General features: G+C 49.3%; 7 protein-coding genes across 7 annotated transcripts; 3 read left to right on the top strand and 4 right to left on the bottom strand.

The window, feature by feature from the left end:
- Positions 1-1,058: 1,058 nt before the first annotated feature.
- Positions 1,059-1,915, bottom strand: N7443_008392 (dienelactone hydrolase family protein; the record flags this gene model as incomplete). The annotated part of the gene is made up of 3 exons (XM_056888448.1): positions 1,059-1,261; positions 1,320-1,763; positions 1,828-1,915. The coding sequence occupies 3 exons, from the start codon at positions 1,913-1,915 to the stop codon at positions 1,059-1,061; spliced, it is 735 nt and encodes a 244-aa protein (XP_056737750.1).
- Positions 1,916-2,698: 783 nt separating this feature from the next.
- Positions 2,699-4,589, bottom strand: N7443_008391 (Ytp1 family protein; the record flags this gene model as incomplete). Its single annotated transcript, XM_056888447.1, has 3 exons — positions 2,699-2,878; positions 2,929-4,259; positions 4,316-4,589. 3 exons carry the CDS (start codon positions 4,587-4,589, stop codon positions 2,699-2,701), a joined length of 1,785 nt encoding a protein of 594 aa, XP_056737749.1.
- A 5,284-nt stretch (positions 4,590-9,873) lies between these two features.
- Positions 9,874-10,322, top strand: N7443_008390 (DNA repair protein rhp54; the record flags this gene model as incomplete). The annotated part of the gene is made up of 2 exons (XM_056888446.1): positions 9,874-9,879; positions 10,119-10,322. The coding sequence occupies 2 exons, from the start codon at positions 9,874-9,876 to the stop codon at positions 10,320-10,322; spliced, it is 210 nt and encodes a 69-aa protein (XP_056737748.1).
- A 3,449-nt stretch (positions 10,323-13,771) lies between these two features.
- On the top strand, positions 13,772-14,469 carry N7443_008389 (40S ribosomal protein uS14). Its single transcript, XM_056888445.1, has 5 exons — positions 13,772-13,887; positions 13,943-13,966; positions 14,115-14,157; positions 14,251-14,307; positions 14,431-14,469. Exons 1-5 carry the CDS (start codon positions 13,850-13,852, stop codon positions 14,437-14,439), a joined length of 171 nt encoding a protein of 56 aa, XP_056737747.1. The 5' UTR covers positions 13,772-13,849; the 3' UTR covers positions 14,440-14,469.
- Positions 14,470-15,133: 664 nt separating this feature from the next.
- On the bottom strand, positions 15,134-16,929 carry N7443_008388 (uncharacterized protein; the record flags this gene model as incomplete). The annotated part of the gene is made up of 7 exons (XM_056888444.1): positions 15,134-15,250; positions 15,302-15,511; positions 15,563-15,991; positions 16,043-16,368; positions 16,434-16,541; positions 16,595-16,828; positions 16,878-16,929. The coding sequence occupies 7 exons, from the start codon at positions 16,927-16,929 to the stop codon at positions 15,134-15,136; spliced, it is 1,476 nt and encodes a 491-aa protein (XP_056737746.1).
- An 865-nt stretch (positions 16,930-17,794) lies between these two features.
- N7443_008387 (DASH complex subunit DAM1) lies at positions 17,795-18,636 on the bottom strand (the record flags this gene model as incomplete). The annotated part of the gene is made up of 4 exons (XM_056888443.1): positions 17,795-18,065; positions 18,113-18,161; positions 18,221-18,272; positions 18,325-18,636. 4 exons carry the CDS (start codon positions 18,634-18,636, stop codon positions 17,795-17,797), a joined length of 684 nt encoding a protein of 227 aa, XP_056737745.1.
- A 431-nt stretch (positions 18,637-19,067) lies between these two features.
- On the top strand, positions 19,068-20,853 carry N7443_008386 (CRAL-TRIO domain-containing protein; the record flags this gene model as incomplete). The annotated part of the gene is made up of 3 exons (XM_056888442.1): positions 19,068-20,141; positions 20,187-20,328; positions 20,384-20,853. The coding sequence occupies 3 exons, from the start codon at positions 19,068-19,070 to the stop codon at positions 20,851-20,853; spliced, it is 1,686 nt and encodes a 561-aa protein (XP_056737744.1).
- Positions 20,854-21,051: the final 198 nt, after the last annotated feature.

Raw genomic sequence — 21,051 nt, 5'->3', positions numbered from 1 at the left:
TATTTGAAATGGGATCAAAAAAAAAATTGGGAATTCAGAGAGTGAGTTTGTAAAAGGGAAGATGGGAAGGTGACAAAATAGATGATGAAGCAAATGTAAACAAGACCACGTCCAGGTGTATTCCACTTTTGATGTTTATGGAAGGAACCGATGAAATCTGTTTCAAGCAGATAAGCATGAAAGATAAGAGCTACCGTAGGAACCGGTACCTCTTCGAGCTTCGAAGAAAAAAGATGACTCTTCCATTTGATACAAAACATCTGTCCATTCCCTACGTTGATCTTCTTGAGATGATAGCTCCCGGCCCGGGACTATTTTACAACGTTGTGGACGCAGTGGATGAGGGTTTCTGCCTCTCTTCACCGTATCACTTGCCTCAGCCTCCATGATAGACCTAGATCCATAGCTTCCATCTCCAGAATCTACATCTCTCTCTTTTTCTCCTTACTTCTTCACAAGTTGAAAATGTCCAATGGTAAGCTTATGGGGCTGCTGTTTTCTCAAGATTAACGTTATCTAGACTTAACGACACCACATGCCACGTGCTGACATTGAGCACCAGATGGAAATGCGCCTCTCCATCTTACTAGCCTGAAACTCGCAAGTTCATATTTATGCAAAACGCAATTGTATTGAAAATGAAGCACATTGTCAGGAAAGTCTATTCCAGATTTAGCCGATTACCGATTGGTCCGGTTTCGGGTACGAGCCGAGGACCAAGGATGTTTTCATTGGTCCTGCTTTCTAGAGCAACCGTACCGTACGACACATCTAGCCATCTGCAGCCAAGCAACCTAATAGAAAAGACTACTTGACGCCACATCTACATTCTACCATCCACTTTATCTTACCGAATCTCCCTCTTCTTCCATCTTCCAACTTCCATCTTACAAAAGTCTACCACTCTTGAAAAACCTGAGATACCAAAATGATATGCAATTCATTCCTCATCATAACTTAGCAGCCTGAACCTCAGACAAATCTCTGCCCAAGATCAGCACAACGCCAAAAGAACAGAGCCATCTCAAGCCCAAAGCTATCTACAGCTAAGCCTGCGCTTACAGGTACTGGTTGAACCAAGCAACGGCCTGAACAAAGGCCTGCTCCTTAGCCCACTTCTGCTTGGGGTCCTTCAGATCGGCGCGGACGCCGAAGCCGTGGGTGGCACCGCTGAAAAGGTTGATTTGCCAGGGCTGGGCAGCCTTGATCAGGGTCTCCTCGGACTCGTGGCGGAGCTGGGTGGTGAAGATGGAGTCGACCTCTGTATTGATCCGTTAATATCAGTTCGTTCGAATCAAGTCACCTTGTGCGGTACTTACCAGCAGCGGCAATCGAGAAGGGGCCCTGAATAGCGCCAAGCTCCTCGTGGGTGATGAAGGAGGGGTGAGCGGAGTAACCGACATCGATCTGGCCGGGCTTCAAGTAGCGGGCGACATACTTTCCACCGAAGCAGTAGCCGACAGCACCGATCTTCTTGACGCCGAGGGTCTCGCGCATGTACTTGATGGTCTTCTCGACGATGGGGTCGACGTTGGCGGGCTGGTGGTTGGGAAACCAGGCGGGCAGATCGGCCTTGCCTGATTCCATGGCGGCGACGGAGATCTGGTCGCCCTGGAACAGATCGGGGATGACGGTCAGGTAGCCATTGGAGGCGAACTCGTCGGCGAGGAGCTGGGCGTTGGGGAAAATGCCGAAGATGTCGGTCAGGAAGAGGATGGCCTTGTCGGCGCTCTTGTCCTTGGGGTAAGTGATGTAGGTGTTGACTGGTGACTCGGATTAGTGGTTTGTTTGGGCAGGGTTGAAGTCGAGCTCGGGCTTGCCACGTACCACCATCAAAGTCCTTGATCTCGCCAACAGGGTTGCCCTCGTGCTTGAAGCCGGAGGCGCAGCAGGCGGCGGGGGGGTTAGAGGCCATTGTGTATGATTGGTTTGGATGGGTAGAGGGTATCGTGGGAGGGGAAAGAAAGTAGAAAGAGAAGAGCTCTTAAAAGCACTTTGTATCGGGCCGTTCACGGAGGGCTGCCCCTCCTATGAGAACATCGCGGGCCTTTTCACGACTTCCCGAAGCTGTCGATCCAATCATGGTGTATGTTTCGTCCAATTTCGCCTTGTTCCCCTCTATTCAATTCGACCCACATGCCGCCCCTCGTGGCCCGTAGCCCGTAACGAGGATTAATAATGTGTGACGAAGCGCCATTGAGACTACACCGTAAGTCTAGGGTGTTACATGAGCTTAGAGAGAACAAATGTACAATCAGAAATGTTCTACGTTACTTTGCGTCCATTGAGTGATGTCTAAGTGCTTACAGCTCCAGCCCTCGGCATGTAGAACGAAAATTTTGCTCGGTAATCGGCACGGCTAAGCTTCGGAGTTAAGCCGGCTAAAAGGAAAGGTCGAAGCTCTTGCAGAAAATAGTAAGAGGGTCAAAGTTGCAGATGTAGATCTTTAAACATTCCATTCATTTCTCTTAAACCATAAATACTAATGCATGATATAAAGACCCAACACACAGGCCGACACGTATTACCACCTCACATTAATGCGTAACAGGTTCATTCCGACATAACGGACTATTTTCTCGTACCCCAGGGTATTTGCAGGAGGTAGTATATCACACTCGATGGACCCCATATGAAATGACTTGGAAAGCAGCAAGTGTAAAGGGGTATAAAACAATAAACAAAATGTAAAAAAAAATCATGGGAAGCGGAAGCTTCCATTTAGCTGCGGGCGCTGCTCGCGCTTCACCGCCCACGCCTTGATCGCGATGTTCAAGATTACCAGGGACATGATGAAGGCTGTGAAGCCCATGCCGAGAGTGAAGGTGAACATGGCGTCCAGTTCGTAGAACTCCATAGCTTCGATAACTTGGCGGGTCTATTCAATGTTAGTAAGGTGGTCATATAGAATCTGCGGTAATAACGTACACTCAGCATGAAGATGAGCCCACCAGACATGAGACAGAATCCAGCCACGATCTCAGTGGGAGGGCGAGCCGGAAGGTACGAGGTTGGCGGGCGCAAGAACAACAAGACATAGGTCATTCCGCGAGCAATCGCGAATCCGACTAGCATATTACCCCACTGCTTGTGCACCATAGTTGAAGTCATGCTCTCCTGGTGGTGCGATCCCATCATCATACCCAGAAGCAGGATAACCAGAGCCGGCATCGGGTTGAGTGGAACACCTTGTGACTTGGGAGGTTGCCATTCCTCATCGTGGGAGCCATGGGCAGGAGATCGAAGTAGGGTGTTATTAAGCGCATCGCGAATACGCTGGGATTCGAAAAGCATGCCAACGAGACCACCACCGAAGAACATGATCGAGATCGAAACGTGCTCCATATCAGTCGCAGACCACTCTTGACCCCAACGGGACAGGTGCTCAAGGAAGATATTGGTGACACCATACAACCAGATAACGAAGGACTCCACGAACTCGCCCGAAGGAACCTTTGCTTTCCAGCCGACAACAGAGGCCGGAGGCTTTTTGTTCCATGCCCAGCCTAGGTCCGCCCAAGCTCCGATGAAGCGTCCGAGAGTAAGAACACCGTACCAGAAAAAGATTCCACCTTTAATAAAGTGCGCCAAGCCGTTGAAGATCTCAATAGCTCGGAAGATACCACCATAAGTGACAGCTCCAGTGGCAATGGCAATGAAACCAAAGGGAAGGATAATCCGATCAATCACATTGTAGACTCCATTGGAAATACGCAGGACACGATTCGAGACTATTCCGGGTACGCGTTTTGAGAGGAATCGATCGATAATAGAACTGTGGAACCAGCCACGCGGGCTGGAAGGCCTCGGAGGAAGCTCGTCGGGCTTCTCAAAGCCCTCATACTCGGCTTGTGAGTCAAAAGACGGCGATGAAGGGCTGTGGATAGAAGAGCCGGGTTCGGTGCCCTGGCCACTATCGCGGGACCAGCGGTACTCGTGCATAGCACCAGTTCCAGTTGGGTAGGGACAGTCATGCTCATCCGTAGCGACGGGGAGGAACGCGGCACGCTCAAACGAGTCCGACCGCGACTGCTTGGACTCACCACGACCGGCATACGCGAAGATTAAGGCCAGAATGACCTGCACGCTGATGACCCATGTCACAATCCAGCCAATTTTGTGGTGGGCATTGTTCTCGTACAGATCGGGGGTTTGACTATTGTAGATAGTTCCGAAGAGCAGGCCGAAGGCATTAAAGACTAGGAACAGGAACTGCGACGGGAGCGCAAGTCGCGAGCGCCCAATGCTGAGCATGACGGCTGTCACGGGGTTAGTCGCGATTTGAAATAATTGATCAGACTGGAAAACTGCTTACCTGCAGGAAGAACAAAGCACCAGCCTAGGATCATGAGCGCAATGTGCGCCAGGATGGTGCTCGAGTGCTTGCCATAGGCGAAGTAGCTCATGGGACCTTCGCCTTGGGCATCCTGTGAGACGGATGCTGCCGGGGAAGCTGCACTGGTGGTTGCGTGCATATCCATGCTCGTTCCCATATCCATACCCATGTCCATTGATTCATCATTTCCGTGAGCGATCGCAAGCGACGCGAGGAAAAGCGCCGCGTAGGCAGCTTGATTTAACAACCGCATGGAGCCGAGGGATGATCTTGAAGCTCGTGGGAACTACTCGGAATATCTGTGTAGTTATAAGAGGTCAAATGGAGGCAGAGCTTCAATCGGCGCAAAGGATCGAAGCTCTGTCGAATCGTGACGTAACGACGCTGCCAGATCCCGGAAATACAAGCTCCCGCGTCTTTAAAATTTGCTTTTCGCTCCAGACCCGGACTATTCGGATGTGATCTAACCAAGGTCGAGTTCACAAATACCCAGACGGGCGGTGTTGGGGTTGGGTGGACTGGGATTGTATAGGGCTGAGAAGGAAACCTAGGGAAGTATAAGGGTGGTCGCGCTGTATAAAAGAGCCGGAAGCTCAGCGGGGTAAGATGCAGGCAATTAATAATTTAGAAAAACCGCACCGTATTTACGTCGTAATTCTTTGGATCAAAAAAAAAAAAAAAAAAAAAAAATTAAAAAGGAAATTTCTGGCCCAAAAAGGCTTGTCGGCGCTGATTTCCAATACTTCGGACGAGGCGGGGATAACGCGAAACGCCGGGGGCGTGGCAACAAGATGGCCCAGAGCTTCCACGAGCCGGCCTTTCCCTATTCCTCATTTAAGCATGCAATCCTTATTTCCTGATCATTCGCCCTTGTCACCGCTACTGTTCTACATTGGTGGTGGCGCTCTCGAGCACCCTTCCCCCCTCCTTATTCTGCTCACTACATCTCAAAAACACTAACATGGATCTGCAGTCATATGCATTGAAGTCCGGGCGACGCGGATGGAGTCGGTCTTGGCATGCCTTTTTTATTGAACACATTAATAAAAGAAAATCAACGCAAAAATTTTCAATCGGATGTGTCGGGAAGCTCATGAACGGCCAAGGCCTAGCTAGATCGCGGGTGGGGTGCGCCAGAGCGAGTGACCTCATTCCGCTCTAATGGGATCACAGAGGCAGGAAATGGTAGCTTTGTCCTGTGCTTGTGACTATGTGACTATGTGACTAAAGTGACTACGACATGACTAAATGACTATGTTTGTACAGAGTACAGTAGAGCCATGACGTAGTCGATCGCTTCCTTATTGGGATTCACCGCCAGAAGGATGAACCAACTACTGCACTGCATTGCACTGTTGCTGCCTGATCGTAGACTCTGGATCTTTGGGCTTAGGTCTGAGTTTGTTCTGGTTCTGGGACATACACCTCCTAAGATCCCCGTGCTTCACGCGACCTCTCACCCTATCCTGACCCAAGGATATCTTCTCCTAATTTAGAGCTACCGTGTTGCACCCTCTACAAAGATCATCTAGAATGGCTCCCTCCAATCAGCGCCCGCATAGCATAGCACCTCGTTGACTACAGAGTAAACAACATAGGCGCACAGAGATCGACTATGTCAGCCCCCGACCCGGTAAGCAGCCATCGGCGCCCTGGCATCGTCTCCTCCCGTTCACATCCCTGTCTCGGCCTCGCTCCCTGGCCCTTCCGAGCCGCACTTTTGAGTTGTCCGTTGGCGGTGGGGTTCTTTCCCGCTAATCCCGAGACCCCAGTGATTGAGAGATATGGCTGTGACCATGTGGATGAATGCACCACGCACCCTGGTCCAGCCTTGCGAAGACGCTTGAGGCCCGATGCTCTCGGCCTTGACATGTCCACATGTCCCAGCCTCGTATGGCACCATGACTCATCTGGTAGACATGCAGTATGATGTTATCCCGAGTGAGCCAGTGGAGCTGAGCTAAAGTTCTTTGCCAACACCAGTCTCGGCTTTGGGTTCGCGCGTTGACCTTCTTCGGCTTTTTAGTGAGAATGATGAGACTGTCGTGTCAATGCGTAAGCCTCTTGTCAAGCAATTGCTCAGTTGTACCTCGTATACATACACCTCGAAGTAAACGCATATTATTCGTAGACGAAAGATCATCCTACTGTATCCACGCAGACCCGGCTTAGTAAGGTGATGTGCACGATCCGCTATCGAGTAATTTGGGTCATTGCGAGGTGGAACCCGCTAGCTTCACTCCAGCTATGACATAACCTTTGGTCCAAAAACCAGTCATCTTGTGCCTTGATTTTGGCCTGTCTTCGTCAAATACGGCGAGGAAAACCCGGCATGTTATCGCTGTTCGTCCACTGGCAGACGATGCGATTATGTCCACCAGTCATATCACCCATTGCCCCCGACTACTGGTTTTATAGGGCAGGGCCTTCGGGAAAGGCATTAACCTGCAGATCTGTTGATCGGGACCCGCTGTATGGGTTGTTGTCGTGGGCTGCCAGTTTATTGCACGAGGCGCCACCACACGAGTTATTTGGCTATGGTCCGTTCTGGGTATCGGCAGACGATAATGTGCTATTCAAGATCTTTAAATTTTGTGCAGATGCAGATCACGCAGGGAATGATAGCCATCAATCTGGCACTCATTAGCTGCACGCTCTTCATCTACGTTGAGACCCTGAGGCTGCGGAAATATACAAGTTGGATGTAAAGATGCTCGAGAAATACCGTCCGTCATCCACACTCTGCCGAAAAGCAAACAGACTTAGCCCTTTGGGAGCAGATTATTGCCATTTATATCTGACTTAGTACGATCGCATACATCACCCTCGGTGTTCCATTTTAAATGCCAGTACTCGTCTCCGATGATCTTGGTATATGTTTATGCCTCTTTGTTTTTCGAAGTTCCATGATCCGGTTAGTTGCTGAGAACTTGTCTTATGAGAGCGACATTGTACGACTTACTGAAGCATTTGGACATGTCCGGCTCATCAAGAGAGTTTCAGGGTTCAAGTACTACAGGCAAAGCTCAAGTCACGGTGTCAGAACCCTGAACAACGGTGTACCCACGCACCAGCTGCAAGTACCGATGCGGGGTTTCGATCTATAATGCTTATGATCTACCATGCAATCTATATACTTGTTGCTGCATCATTACGTCGGCAGGAAACCACCTTCGATCAGTTGCTTGAAGCATTCGCAGATATTGGTCGGTACGGCGAAGAGTCGTCGTAACAACAGCGGATCCTAACGGAGGACAACCACGTTTTACCTTCCATTGAAATTGAGGAAACTCCCACGCGATCCGAACCGCGAAGGTCCCACGGAAGAGGAGACCAAATACCTCCAGTATGGTACAACAGACAAACAGGAATCGGCAGAGTTCGGGTTGATAATCGCCAGAGAAAAGTCTGCCACTGGGGCAGACCGACCCGAATGTCCTCATCGTGGTTGAAAAATGGATTCCATTCAGCATACTGTATGAGGACCCTGGGTCAATCATTTGACCTAGATAGGCTAGACGGGATTGCGGGTTCCTGGTAAAGAAAAGACAAACTTAAGAGTCATACAGCCATACTTCCGAGACCCACTCTGATTCACGGCTTCTCCTAGGCGTGAAGACCACTACAATTGACTAGCGGATTCATCGCCGAACATCGGCACCAGCTGAAGCGGTCTCATATAAATGACAAGAATGCCATGAGTAGAAATACAAGAAGAGATACTTTAAACTCTTCCATCAACCTTGGGAACAACCCGGACCCTTGCACCCAGCCATCAAGCTCGAAACCTTATATCTAGACCCAATACCATACAATCCAGCGTATAGAAACAAGAAAAAGAGACATGAAGCCAGGACCCAGAACGGGATTGGACTGGACCCATTCACATCAGATGATCTTCGCTGCAGCCTGATTGGTGATGCATAAATCTGTATCCGCGCCCTTCCGGCAGAGCTCGCAAGGCACACGCACCCATGGCGACACGCACTCGATCTACGCTGAATAATTGATGATTTTTGCTCCTTTTTTTTGCGGAATACCCGGAGACTTTCGCGATCGCATTAGCCTTCTTTGGAGCTGTCATATGACTCTTCTTCCATCATCGTCATTTGGTATATGGGGCTTCCGTGCCGTATATCCCGTACTCCGTAGTGTACTTCGCTCCGGAAATCTATCTCCGCTTCTTATTCTATACGGTGTGACTTTAATAGGCCGCACAGAACCTCCAAATGTGTGAAGTAGGAACCTCGATAAGCGCGAATATGCTTCTCTTTAGCTTAGACGGGTCAAAATGAGGGTATCCTCAAGGTAATCGCAACTTCGTGAATCTCCCACGTCTTCCCGTTCCTGTGCGTTTCTTTCAATTCTGAACTTACACAATTCCCTCACTCTTCTCTACCCCTCCGATCTGATTAACAGATCGACGCATCTTAAGCCGCTCGAGCAATATTGCCAAGTCAAGTAATTCCGGCCTGCAGAGTATCGGATGTACGGCACCGCTTCTTCCGACAAGCCGTCTCGATTCAACCTCCGCAGGCACGGCTAGCGTCTAATTGGCGAGGTGGAGATCATGTTCTTCCCGTGCGATCAGCGCCAGCCACGGATGGTACGGGCGCGATGTGAACGGGGATAATACTGCGCATAACATTAATTAACTGGGGCTAGAGGGGACGCTAAGCCGACCGGCTGGTCCCGTGCGCTATATGTACTGTGCTCAGGCACCCCAATCCAGCCGAGTTTTCCGGCTTCGGACGGAGTCGGCGCCCAGGTGTAGACGCGCTCCATTGGATTTTCGATTTAGTATCAAGTGGTCCCTGCTCGACATGACCTTGGTGGCGCTTGGCCGTTTTATATTCTCTAAACCTTTGCTCATGCACGAGTGTGGCCTGGGAAGGCTCCAAGACTGCCCATATTGTCTTCAATATACTTTGTTTAGGTTCTAGATGTATGTTTGAAGTGTAGATACTAGGTTTTCGGCACTTCCTCAAGCAACGCCAGCTATGATCATCAGGCAGGCTGAACAACATTCCCAACACAGATATATTTCGTGAACAACAAACACATCCAGAAAGCAAAAATGTCCAATAAGCGCCAATAGAAGTCACAGCAACCATTTAGCACTTACTAATTGAGTGCGGATCTTTCAAAGGTTCTTCGACTCCCTTAATTCTAGTCTAACTTTAATGGTAGACGCAGTAAATAAAGGAATATCACCTTGAGATCGACTGCACTTGAGCCAATCTCTTGATACCTACCTGTGCTGTGCTATGGTAAATTGATCGATTTTTCGGAAGAATACCAAACAGCTTCATTTCTCTATTTCTTAGAATAATCTGGAGAAATCCATTTCAAACTATGGACTGTACATTTGTCACTTGAAGGGGATTATCTAGAAGTAGGTGCTAAAGAACATGATCGCCGCACCATTTTCCCAATGCCTGTCTCTCCGGTCGATTCTGCTAGGGAAAAACCGACTACCCTTACAAATTCTTCACTTTCAGAAAGATGATCTTCAACTTTACTTCTATCGATCGTGAATGAAGGTATGCTCCTGCCCAAAGTAAGAAGCTGATCTCTGTTTTGACTATCTACAGACAATAACAGACGGGTATGAACTTCTGTACATCAATATCAGCATCTTGTTGCATTTTTTGACTCTTCATCAACTCTGGCCTCAACCGTCAGTCGTTCCTTGGATCTATCCACTCTCTCACAAACCAAACTCAGATCTATCCATTCTTAAAATTTCATTTCCATCCTTCAAAATGCAATTCTCTCCCAGACCATCTCCATTATTCTCTTCGACCCCCTTGACGTCGTCTCCATCAGTGACTTCAACGCCTGCCCCGGCTCCGTTCACGTCGTTGCCGCCTGCTGTGATGTCAACGTCGAGCAAGTCCTCTGTATCACCTGTGACGAGGCCCACAAGGCCCACGGCAGCTCCGGCGAGCTAGTCCTCTGCCACGACCTCGTTGGCAGAAGCTAAATGTCTCTCAATTAGAAAATGCGTCATTTGATTCTCATGGGTTATGGAGTTGTGGTGTCGTTTTGTCTTTGGGTGGGCAATTTTTTACCAACTATGGGTCCAGAGGACCTTCTTTGAAGGATTTACATATTAACCACATATCATAATCTAGTCTATAGTTGTTTAATTCTTAATTTAAATCTCAGGACAATCTCCTACCCAAAAGCCATATCAAGCTTGCTGTAATTATTTTAATGAGCACTTTTTCGACTCTCTTATCTCACTTGACATACAACAGCATGTTCACATTGATTTGAATGATTGAAGTTTTATTTATCTCCTTCATGAGATCTATCATCTATCATTGACCTGAGAGATATTATATCTCAGCTTCAGAGCCTTAAGTCTCTCGTGCAGTGTGGTAGATCCTCCACATACCACCGCTAAGGCATACTTTGCCGGTGGTCTCCCCCTGATCTTTGGCGTTCTATTGGAGGAAATAAAGGGGTTATCCGATCACCATCCATTCCTTGCAGTGATCGCTGAATCTTGCTCGTTAACTATGAAGTTCCAATACTTGTGACGACATACACAGGTTGGACTTAATGCCTCAAGATCGGAAATCCCTTCGATCCAAATATGAATGCACAGGCATGGCGTTTACATTTTCTTCTTTACTATGGTAGATATCCTTACGTCACGATAATGTGATCATCTCCCAAGTGAAGCCTGGCTCTCTACTCCGCTACTCGTGATAAACACAAACACATCTGAATGGAAACGAAGTTTTTCGTCTCTGCCGCATAGCTTGCGGTCCTGTCACTCGCCCTAGCAGATCAACGAAATGTCCAGTTTCATCACAAAATACATGGCCGTGCAACATGGGGAACTATCTGTGGAGTCGATACTGCTCTCGCCTGTTGCGACAAAACGGTGTATCCTCACGGCGTTTCCATGGCCGTCCACAGAGAGCCTCCCTTTGCGATCCAGATTCTCTTGGAGGATACTAAGGAATTTATGGCCTTGGTCTCTTCGAGGGCTGCCATTATGTTCAAAGTCATCATAAGTTCTCTGTTCTTCAGAAGCAAAACTTTCTAACAGTCTTTAAGACAAACCCAGCATTGAGGATTCTGACATCTCGCAAAATTGCTCGAGAAACATTGACTGCTGCTTTACAAAACCTGCGGTATGTATGCGCTGGCTGTTATTTTGATCATTCACTGAATTCTTAGCAGGCTACCAGCAGGATAGTAGTGCCGGGCCATGTGTGGCCACTGGTTCCATTGCCCACTACCGGAACTAATTGGCCGACGTTATTACTGTCTCACTTTCGGACATCTTGGAGCTAGTTATTGATATGCGTTCCAGGTTAGCAGGACGGTTTTCCCTTGCACTATTCACCTCTTCCCGGGCCCTTTCGCGCGAAGATGGTTTCTAATATCGAGCTCTGTACGCTCTGCTAGGTTGACTTGTTCATGACTGAGAAAACCAAAACAAGCGAACTGAATATCCCTTGAGCAAGCCGTACGCTGTCTGCACACTTCCATTCTAGCTCATAGTTCGAACTCAACGAAAATTAGTTTTGGCTTGATTTTGCAATTGGGTCAGCCTGCGCACTTACTCTCAAAGAAACCCTCTCAGCTGTCTCGCCCTGCTACCTTATCTTCCTCGCATGTACAGCAATCGTTATCTCTGCTGACATGTAATTCGATATTCTCAAGGGTTGATTTGATCAAGTTTTGAGATGGCGAAGCACAAGTTTGTATCATCAGCTCAATTGTGGCTTGCAATGCCCTAGACGTGGTCAGTCTACGACTAGGAGAACGTGAATCTATTGTTCAGGAAAGTATTGCAGAAGGATTGCAAAAGAAATCCAGTCATTCAACTTCTGACTTTGAACACATCAAGTCACCACTATTTGCGCTACATCCTTAGCGCCAAAAGGTAGAAAAAATACATTATATATATTAGATGGTGATCATAGTTTATATGGTAGACTGACGTGCGATGTATGAGGCTCTTCGCTAACAATATTTTCCACTCCTAACCCACCCAGGAAGCAAAAAAGTTATAACGTCAGCTACATGATTCGAACATGTGCGGGCGAACCCAATGCATTTCCGGACTGTATTCAGTCTAGTAGATAATTCTAGTGCATCGCCTTAACCACTCGGCCAAACTGACTAATCATGAAGGACATGGCCAATTTTGACTCCATGGACGAAAAGAAAGGAATCTATATGATTATCGCGAGACCGTTAGTCTGTTGGGGCTTTTTGGACGGGCTTTGAGAGGGGGTGGGGGACACAGTTCATTCTGCGAAGCTCCAGATAGTAGGCAGTTTACAATCGTTCATGATAGGAAGGTTATACAGCTTCATCTCAGATGAACGGACCGGAATAACCCACCTCGTATCGAAGAGTGATATCATCGTAGAGGTGGAGAAGAGAGACGGTTTCATTGCACTCGCCTCTGCGTTTCGCGAGGGTGTCAAATTTCACCGGAGATCATCACCGGCTTGTCCTTGTTCCGTTCGTCATCCATGGATAAACCAGACAGAAAGAGGACCAGTATCTCACAGCCCCTCGGGATGTTGCGAGGTTACGAACGAGAGATTCAGGAGTAAGGGATACTGCACGAATTACCAATTGGATTTCGAGCAGCTTGACCCGATATACCGTCTGAGGCTTGAGCTTTTGAAGGAGTCGAGACCAAAGGATTTCCAGTATAGGTTGAAGGGTATGTTCGTTTGCAGTTTCGCTTTCATTCATTGTAGCTATTGGCCATGCTATGCCTACTTGGTTCTGAATCTGAGTTTTTGCTTTCTTCGTGATGTCGTTAGGGAGAGTTCCGCCATGTTGGAGGCGGCACGGGATAAATCGACTACTCGCGCTCCGTAATAGGTTGATAAATTGATGAAGAGGATAAAGTTTTTTGTTGGCTGTTCATGACAGGGGTTCTTAACGAGCTGATACGATTGCAGGTCTTTATATACTTGAAGCATTTGACGGCAATTTCGGTGTACCAATTAGACAACCGACACATAATAGAACGCCATGAAATGCTATCAAATGCTTTAAGGAAGTAAAGAGCAGCAATGGGATCAGATCGTCAAGAACACCTTGGCGATCTCAGCTGTTGTTTTTGTTGGCGTGGTCGATTTGGGACGGAGGATCTGTTTCCCGCATTGGCTGATGGTTAAAAGGAAGCTGGAAGAAGTAATTCGGTAGGGGTCTCTGAGTAGCGATAGAGCCTGCTAGTGTTAGAAAAATAGTTAGATTTTGCAAGAGAATCAACAAATTTTTCTTGAAGAAAAGTTCACTGCGCGATAAGATCTATTGATGACATGACTAAGCATACCATGTGACCTATTGACCCAATCAGGCTAGGGTACACCAAGCGAGAATGGCCCGTGCACGGTCCGAATTGGGGCAGCACACAACGATTTTCCAACCCTAACCTTCGTCTTTCGCCTCTCTTCAACAGCGCCAAACGACCCTCGTCCCCGACAACAACCCCCGTCAACCCACCCCCTACAACATCTCAAGATGACTCACGAGTCCGTTTGGTACAGCCGGCCCCGCAAGTAAGTCGAACCTGAGCCCGGCGCACGACGAAACAATTGACTGACTTTTCTTCAGGTACGGCAAGGGCTCCCGCGAGTGGTGTGTATCCCCCTGAATATCTTCGATCCCCGACGACCAGAGGAAGCAAGACAAGCGACAAGCGCGAGCGGAGGATTGTATTACGGAGCGGAAATACTGGGAATGAAAATAGAGGAATGAAGTGCTAATTCGTGTGCGATCTATTCAGCCGTGTCTGCTCCCACCGCGCTGGTCTGATCCGCAAGTACGGCGTATGTTGAACCTCTCCATAGCATCCGTGTGCATAGTGCACAAGTGCTGTTGAAAATGGGACAATTGTGTGGCTAACACGGGCTCATTTACAGATGAACATCTGCCGTCAGTGCTTCCGTGAGAAGTCCACCGACATCGGTTTCGTCAAGGTTCGTTTCCACCATTCGCTACACCGACTCGAGAACGCTATATACGATTTGCATTTGCATTTGCATCGACGCACACTCAGCCGGTTTCCAACCGAACAGACGCACTAACATTCACCTACACAGTACCGTTAAATCAAAAATGAAAACCATGTCGCTGTAACGCTCTCTTCGCTCCATACGTGTCCTCGATCCGTTTACACCCTGGCGCTCGGTCTCGACAGTGTCCAGGCGAATGTTTCGAAGCGTGGGTTATGATTCGCTCACGTTCCGTTTTCGTGACGGCTCCAAAAAGCGTTGTTGATTCTTGATGGAGGAGGCTTTTCTTTTTTGCCTCGGATGGACGAAGAGGGGACTGGGGTTGTTGTTTAAAGAGTTTGAAAACGAGGATGTCATTTTGATCCTTCATCCTTTTTCCTTATCCAATATCAATGACGGATTTTCTTCTCTGGGATTCTCATGAGTTTTGGATTTGCGTATTGGCCGAGGGTTACGGCTGGCAAGATTCTTTGTGCACTTGTCCATGTCTACCTTCCACTCATGAAACCTGCAATGGTCTCTGGATTGGTTTCTGGGGCTATTCCGTCGATTCTCTCGTAGATCTGACTGTAGACTTTGGCGATCAGGGTGTGAGAGCCCGGTCCGTACGCATTCTGGTCACTCGCTAAGATTTCATCTCTACGAGACTACGAGAACAAATGAATGAATGAAGATTGCGTGCTGATGAAGGTTGCTTCACTCTATGTACATCAAGGCCAACACCAACACTCGCTGTTACAACGAATTCGCAAACGGTAGCATCTTCAACCAATGACCAATTATGTCGTCCTTACGAAGCATTTTCCGCGGCGATTGTACGAATGCTGTAAAACAAAAGGTAGGCGTCCTGTCGGAGGACATCGGCGACGCTGGCGACGGTGACTTTGTTGTCATCCATCAGAACCCACTAAATAGAGTTAGCACAGTCAGTTCGATAGCAAATGGTCATGGTACGTACCTTATCACCACCAATACGAGTGTAGGCGAAGTAGTGGCCCGAGTCCATGGTTCCCTGGTGAACGATGACGGTGGATAAATCGTAGATGTACTTAGAAGTGTCAATGCGGTCTTTGTCCTTCTTTACGACATAAGGGAGCATATTCAAAGTGACAGGGAAGTCAATATGGCAGTTCATCTTCCCCGATGATGACGAAGTGGCCTCGTAGCGCTGGAAAACAGTCAGTAATACTCACAGGCAGAGGGTATGCGAGTCACGAACCTTGAGCTGCATGCAAAGAATAGCGGGAAGTTTGCGAATCTGTAGTCGCTTAGATGCCCGCTGGGGAGTGTTGCCGCACTTCTCACAGTGGTAGGCAGCATCCGTATGCAAGTCTTCAACTGCCGTGAAGCTGTCCAGGCAAGCGGTCAGTGTCACGGTAGATGATGGGTTCGATCGGCCCAGCTTGCGCTTCTTGTTCTGCGCTTGGACGTCGAGACTGAGATCGGCCATGGGATCGTGGGTATTGGTGGTTTTGCCGCATTTGTGGCACATGACGCTGCTGCGCAGCTCTCCGTAGAAGGTCTGATGGAAGAAACATTCGCACTTGCTTTCGTAGCTCTCGGTGTGTCCAGGGGTAGCTGAGTGGAGTGAATTAACCAGGAATTGGAAATATTCGTGTGCATCCTGCTGGCGGTATCCGGCCATTTCCTATGAGAGATTAGCTGCAATTCATGTTCTTAAGTCAGGGTGTCGCCATACTCTTGATCCCTCCCATCCATTGTAGAGAAGAGTAGCTGCCGACACTGCATCGGTTTTTTCGCCGCTGTTAAAGTCCATGAACACTTCAGTGGCGGCACATGCCATGCAGCCAGTCCTGAGGCAGTTGTGGGTGTCATGGCCCCCAGCCAAGAAATAGGCATTCAGAGTCGGGTCGTGTAGTAGAGCCTGGAGAATGACTGCTTGGTAACAAGTCTGGCCCATGTTCCATACACCACGGGCACCACGTCGGTAGCACGGGTTCTTGATGGCATTGATCTTGACGTAGGCCTCGGAGGCCGAGTCTTCGGCCCATTTACCTTTTCCATCTATAGGATGTTAGTTGTTTGCTCCCAGCATACATAGTATTAATGGCGCTCTTCGGACGGCATACCCTCGATGGAATATTTGGTAGCTGGGCCACCCAGTCTTTCCAGACCGTGGTCGTAGACAAAGTCACAGCAAGACTCGCAAAACACGAAGCGATTACGGGACTCCATGTCTAAAGACACAGTGTTAGCACGGGACAAGGAGATCCCCATTCAACGGACATACAAAATACGTGTCCAGTCTTTTTGGTGTGCGCCTTCCGCTCGCTGTTGAGGCAGATCTCGGAACAGTTCAGACAATGATACTTGGGCTTCAACGACGTCACGGTGCGCAGACCACTTGTCTGAATGGTGACCACCTCAGACTTAGTCATAGGAGCCAGAGAGTCATGGCGCTTTCGGAAGCCATTCTTCAAATGGCCAGCAGTTTGAGCATCTTTCAGCACGACGGCAAGATGTTCTAGCGAGTGGGTTAGACATGGAAACACGGAGGGAAGGTCAACACATACCACAGCCATATGCTGCTTCTGCAAGAAGATTCACAGAATCCAAGCTCGCCATATTGACGAAGCTGGGATCGATGTACGAGGGAAGAACAAGAGCACAAAGGGATAGGATCAGAGGCCCCGAAGTCGGAGATGGGCACGATTCCAAATGCAGTTAAAAGTGTAAAGCAAGTCAGGATCACCTTTATGCTAGCAGAAATGGGGAAAAAAACACAACCGGACGCAAGGCCAGGGAGGCAATCCACGTTACGGAAGACTGCGAGGTCCGCGTGGGGGGCAAATGTTCCAGTTCAGCCTCAAGGACTCCCCCTGAATAAGGCCAGCATTGCACTTCACAAGTCAGTTCAGGTAGTTCCAGGACGTGCAACCATCCGTAGTAGAGGTAACGATAACGAACAGTCAAGGTCGAGTAGAGATGAATGGAGCTATGCGCTCATAAGGCACGAAGGGTTGCCACGGCAGCTTCACCCACGCAACCATGCCCTTCAATGGATCACGAGAGACCAAAGTGACCAAGACCGAAGGATACCAGTCTACTGCGATAGGTAGTTCAAGGATATGGGGTCGAGGATATGATGCCCAGATGGGTGGCCGGGCGGGCCTTTTTTTCGCCAGAGCCCGATTTACCGCCGGATCAGAGATCGGAGCCTCTCCGCCTGGGCCTTATAGAAAGCACATAGAGCATAGAACATGGCACTGTTTTTTTTTTTTGCTGGCCATTTACATTTTACATTTTACATTTCTACAGCTTTACTTCTCTCTCCTCTCTGCACTTGCATCAGGTAATTCATTTCTAGTCGTCATAATTACAGGGGATATCGTGAGTTTCCGTACCCGGGCGTGTCCCTTCTGAAGAGTAACTAGCCCCGATCCGTTTGTTACCTTCAGAGCATTTAGATCTGTAGATACAACATTTCTCACTAGCTTGATTCTGCCATGTCTGCCATGTGCAACCTCAGCTGATACCGTTTGTCAACACAGCGCTTCACCGCATCCCACGCCCTCGAGGCAGTGCACTCGGTCGAGCACCCCGGGTCCCTCGTGTTGCGTACCGGCTCGTTGCCGAGCCTCGTGTAGTGCCCCGAGTAGCGCCTCGTGTAGGTGCTGAGTATTTCGATGTCGGTTTGGAAACGGTGCTGGGAGGGTGTTCGACAAAGGAGGTATCGGTGGTCCTGGGTACGGTCAATTGATCTGTTTTGGTACACATTTTGCGCTTTTTTCGAATCGTCTTCACTCACAGGAAGGTCATCTCGCCATCGTCTGGTCGGTCCGGTTCGTTTTCTGCCTCTGTTCAAGATGTCAGCTGAGGGAACCACTCCATAACACGCGAGCGATAGTCTCCATACCTTTCTGTGCCTCTGCTTGCTTGGCTCTCCTGAACGAGTCTGCGATCGGGGCCTATAGTATTTGTTTAGCCTCCCGAAAGGTCTCCGACACGTCTCGACCATACCTCTGGGAAATCGAGGCAGAACGCGTTCATATTCAGGCCGTAGAGGAAACTGGCAAAACTTTCGCTAAACCGCGTCAAGCTCTCGTGCATCAGCTGCAAGTGCATGAAGTTGGCCTCAAGATCGGCCATGGAGTCTGCGAGCTCCGCGAACTGCGGCTCCAGCGCGTTGATGGCGGGCTGGTTGTATCCTGCATTGCTGATGCTGTGGCCGTATCCGTGGGCTTCTCGGAGCGACGAACGCGAACTAGGTCGTAGGGGCGTCGTGGGGCGAGATGAGGGCCTCGGTCGCGAGGAGGATCGCGCGCCATCCATATTGTGCGTGGAAGAAGAGTGCTTTGAGAGGGTGGAGCGAAACGAGATGTCTAAATATCGGGCGACAATTGGGCGAACAGTGTAAGGTGGATTCGGAGGTTTGAACGATTCGGCAAGGAAAAAGACGTGTTGATCCCCCGCGACGTTGCCGGGCGATGGATGACTTCACCGAGATGTGTCAGTAGCGGGTTTCCTACTATCAGATATAAACATGGTATCAGTTCAAAGTCGGTAGCAATAAGGAAGCCAAAAGAGTCCAGAACAAGCGACGGTTTTCCCCGCAAGGGCAGATCGTCATACCTGGATTTTCAGCGAATCCACTTTGCGCCATGATTGTGTCTCATCTCGAGTCGCTGATCCTTGGTCTCTCGTCTCTGATTTCGGGTCTCTGACTTTTCCTATCTTCCCTGACGAATATCATCTCCCGCCACATGCGGAACTGTGCAATTCTACGCCGTCGTTTACATTCCTCGGTCCCCAATCTCTTACCTTTGCGCGCACAGATCCCGATACGGTCTCCGGCGCTCGCGCGACACTACTCCACACGCCAACCGAGGGAGGCTTCGTCCTTCTGGTCCGTTACATTCGCTCTCGTCGCTGTCACTGGAGGCGCCTGGATTCACAGTATATACTCCAATCCCAATTCCAAGCAGCAGCTGCCCGCGCCTTCCCGGATCCCTCCGCAAGAACCCTTCCTCGGTGTTATCGATACTCTCCAAACCATGACTGCCGAACCCGCCCCAGGTACCATCGGGACCCTCACCCCGGAGCAGGAGGCCAAACTCCAAGAATTCTGGGTACTCACACTCAAAGTCTTCGGCGTCAAGCTCGAAGCCCTCGAAGCCGAGGCCAATGGCAAAGCCAGCCACGAGGCACAAAGCCCACCGAAGGAGAAGAAGTTGCCCTCCAAGCGCAGCAAATGGGGATTCTTCGGCCGCGCCGACGACGAAGATGATGCCAAGAGCGTTTCGTCTGTGAATGGCATCTCATCAAACTTGGCACACATCAACATCACCGACGGCGATGACAAGTACGGCCAGTCCAAGGAATTCCAGCAGGCGCTGGAACAGATGGAACCGGAGGAGATTCGCACCGCATACTGGAACATGGTGAAGCAGGATCACCCGGATTCGCTGCTTCTGCGCTTCCTGCGCGCTCGCAAGTGGGACGTCAAGAAGGCGCTTATCATGATGATCTCCACCATGCGCTGGCGTCTGCAGGATGTCCATGTTGACGATGATATCATGGCCAACGGCGAGGCCCTGGCCGTGAAGCAGTCAAAGAGCAGCGACGCTGCGGAGAAGAAGAAGGGAGAGGAGTTCCTCCACCAAATTCGACTGGGCAAGAGTTTCCTGCACGGCGTGGACCGCTTCGGTCGTCCTATCTGTCTTGTCCGTGTTCGTCTGCACAAGGCTGGTGATCAGGAACCGGAGGTCCTCGAGCGGTTTACCGTTTACACTATTGAGACGGCACGTTTGTTACTGGCTCCTCCAGTTGAGACGGCGGTATGTTATTTCGTCTTATCTGGTTTTCAGAACTAATGATTGCAGACCATTGTTTTCGATATGACCGGCTTCTCTCTGGCGAACATGGACTACACCCCCGTCAAGTTCATGATCAAGTGCTTCGAGGCAAACTACCCCGAATCCCTCGGATCTGTCCTCATCCACAAGGCCCCGTGGCTCTTCTCCAGTGCGTTCCCTCAATATCAATTTCGATTCTTATACAATTCTAACATACCCCCCAGGTATCTGGAGCGTAATCAAGGGCTGGCTCGACCCCGTCGTCGCAGCCAAGATCCACTTCACCAAGAACCGAGAAGACCTGGAAGCGTTCATCCCAAAGAGCCAAATCATCAAGGAGCTTGAAGGCGACGAGAACTGGGAATACGAATACACCGAGGTCAAAGAAGGCGAGAACAAGTTAATGGAAGACACAGAAACTCGCGACAAGCTACTCGCCGAACGCCAGATCCTCGCTAAGGAGATCCAGGATATCACCATCGAGTGGGTCCGCGCCAGCTTCAAGAAAGAAACCGAGGCTGCGTCTGCTGCTAAGGAAAAGCGTGATGGCCTGATTGAGGACTTGCGCAAGCAGTACTGGGTTCTTGACCCCTACATTCGTGCTCGCTCGCTGTACGACAGATTGAACATCGTCAAGGGTGAGGGTAAGATTGAGTTCTACCCAAGTGCGGAGAACGAGGCGAAGACTGCATAATTGGTTTAAGTGGGTTTCTTCTTTTTTTGATTTCGAATATGTGCGAGATCTGCGGTTTAGACGGTTTGCATGGCTTTGTAGTATATACTGGCTTGGGCTTGAACAATCGATCAAATAACTAGAAAATATACGGAAGATTTTCAGATCTAGTTGAGGAGCATACTCTGTAGATTACTCATTCCCGGAAAATGAATGATT

This window comes from Penicillium atrosanguineum (assembly GCF_028827265.1).
Source record: "Penicillium atrosanguineum strain IBT 20685 chromosome Unknown utg000007l_segment0_segment0, whole genome shotgun sequence".
Lineage (NCBI taxonomy): Eukaryota > Fungi > Ascomycota > Eurotiomycetes > Eurotiales > Aspergillaceae > Penicillium > Penicillium atrosanguineum.
Note: the sequence above shows the minus strand (reverse complement) of the source record. Positions and strands in the feature narration are given on the sequence as shown.

What these genes read in the sequence shown, in the direction of transcription:
- N7443_008389 (XM_056888445.1), top strand. Translation starts at nt 13,850, where the DNA reads ATGACTCACGAGTCCGTTTGGTACAGCCGGCCCCGCAA. An exon ending in TGGTACAGCCGGCCCCGCAA is followed by an intron (nt 13,888 to 13,942) that starts GTAAGTCGAACC and finishes ACTTTTCTTCAG; the next exon opens with GTACGGCAAGGGCTCCCGCG. An exon ending in GTCTGATCCGCAAGTACGGC is followed by an intron (nt 14,158 to 14,250) that starts GTATGTTGAACC and finishes GCTCATTTACAG; the next exon opens with ATGAACATCTGCCGTCAGTG.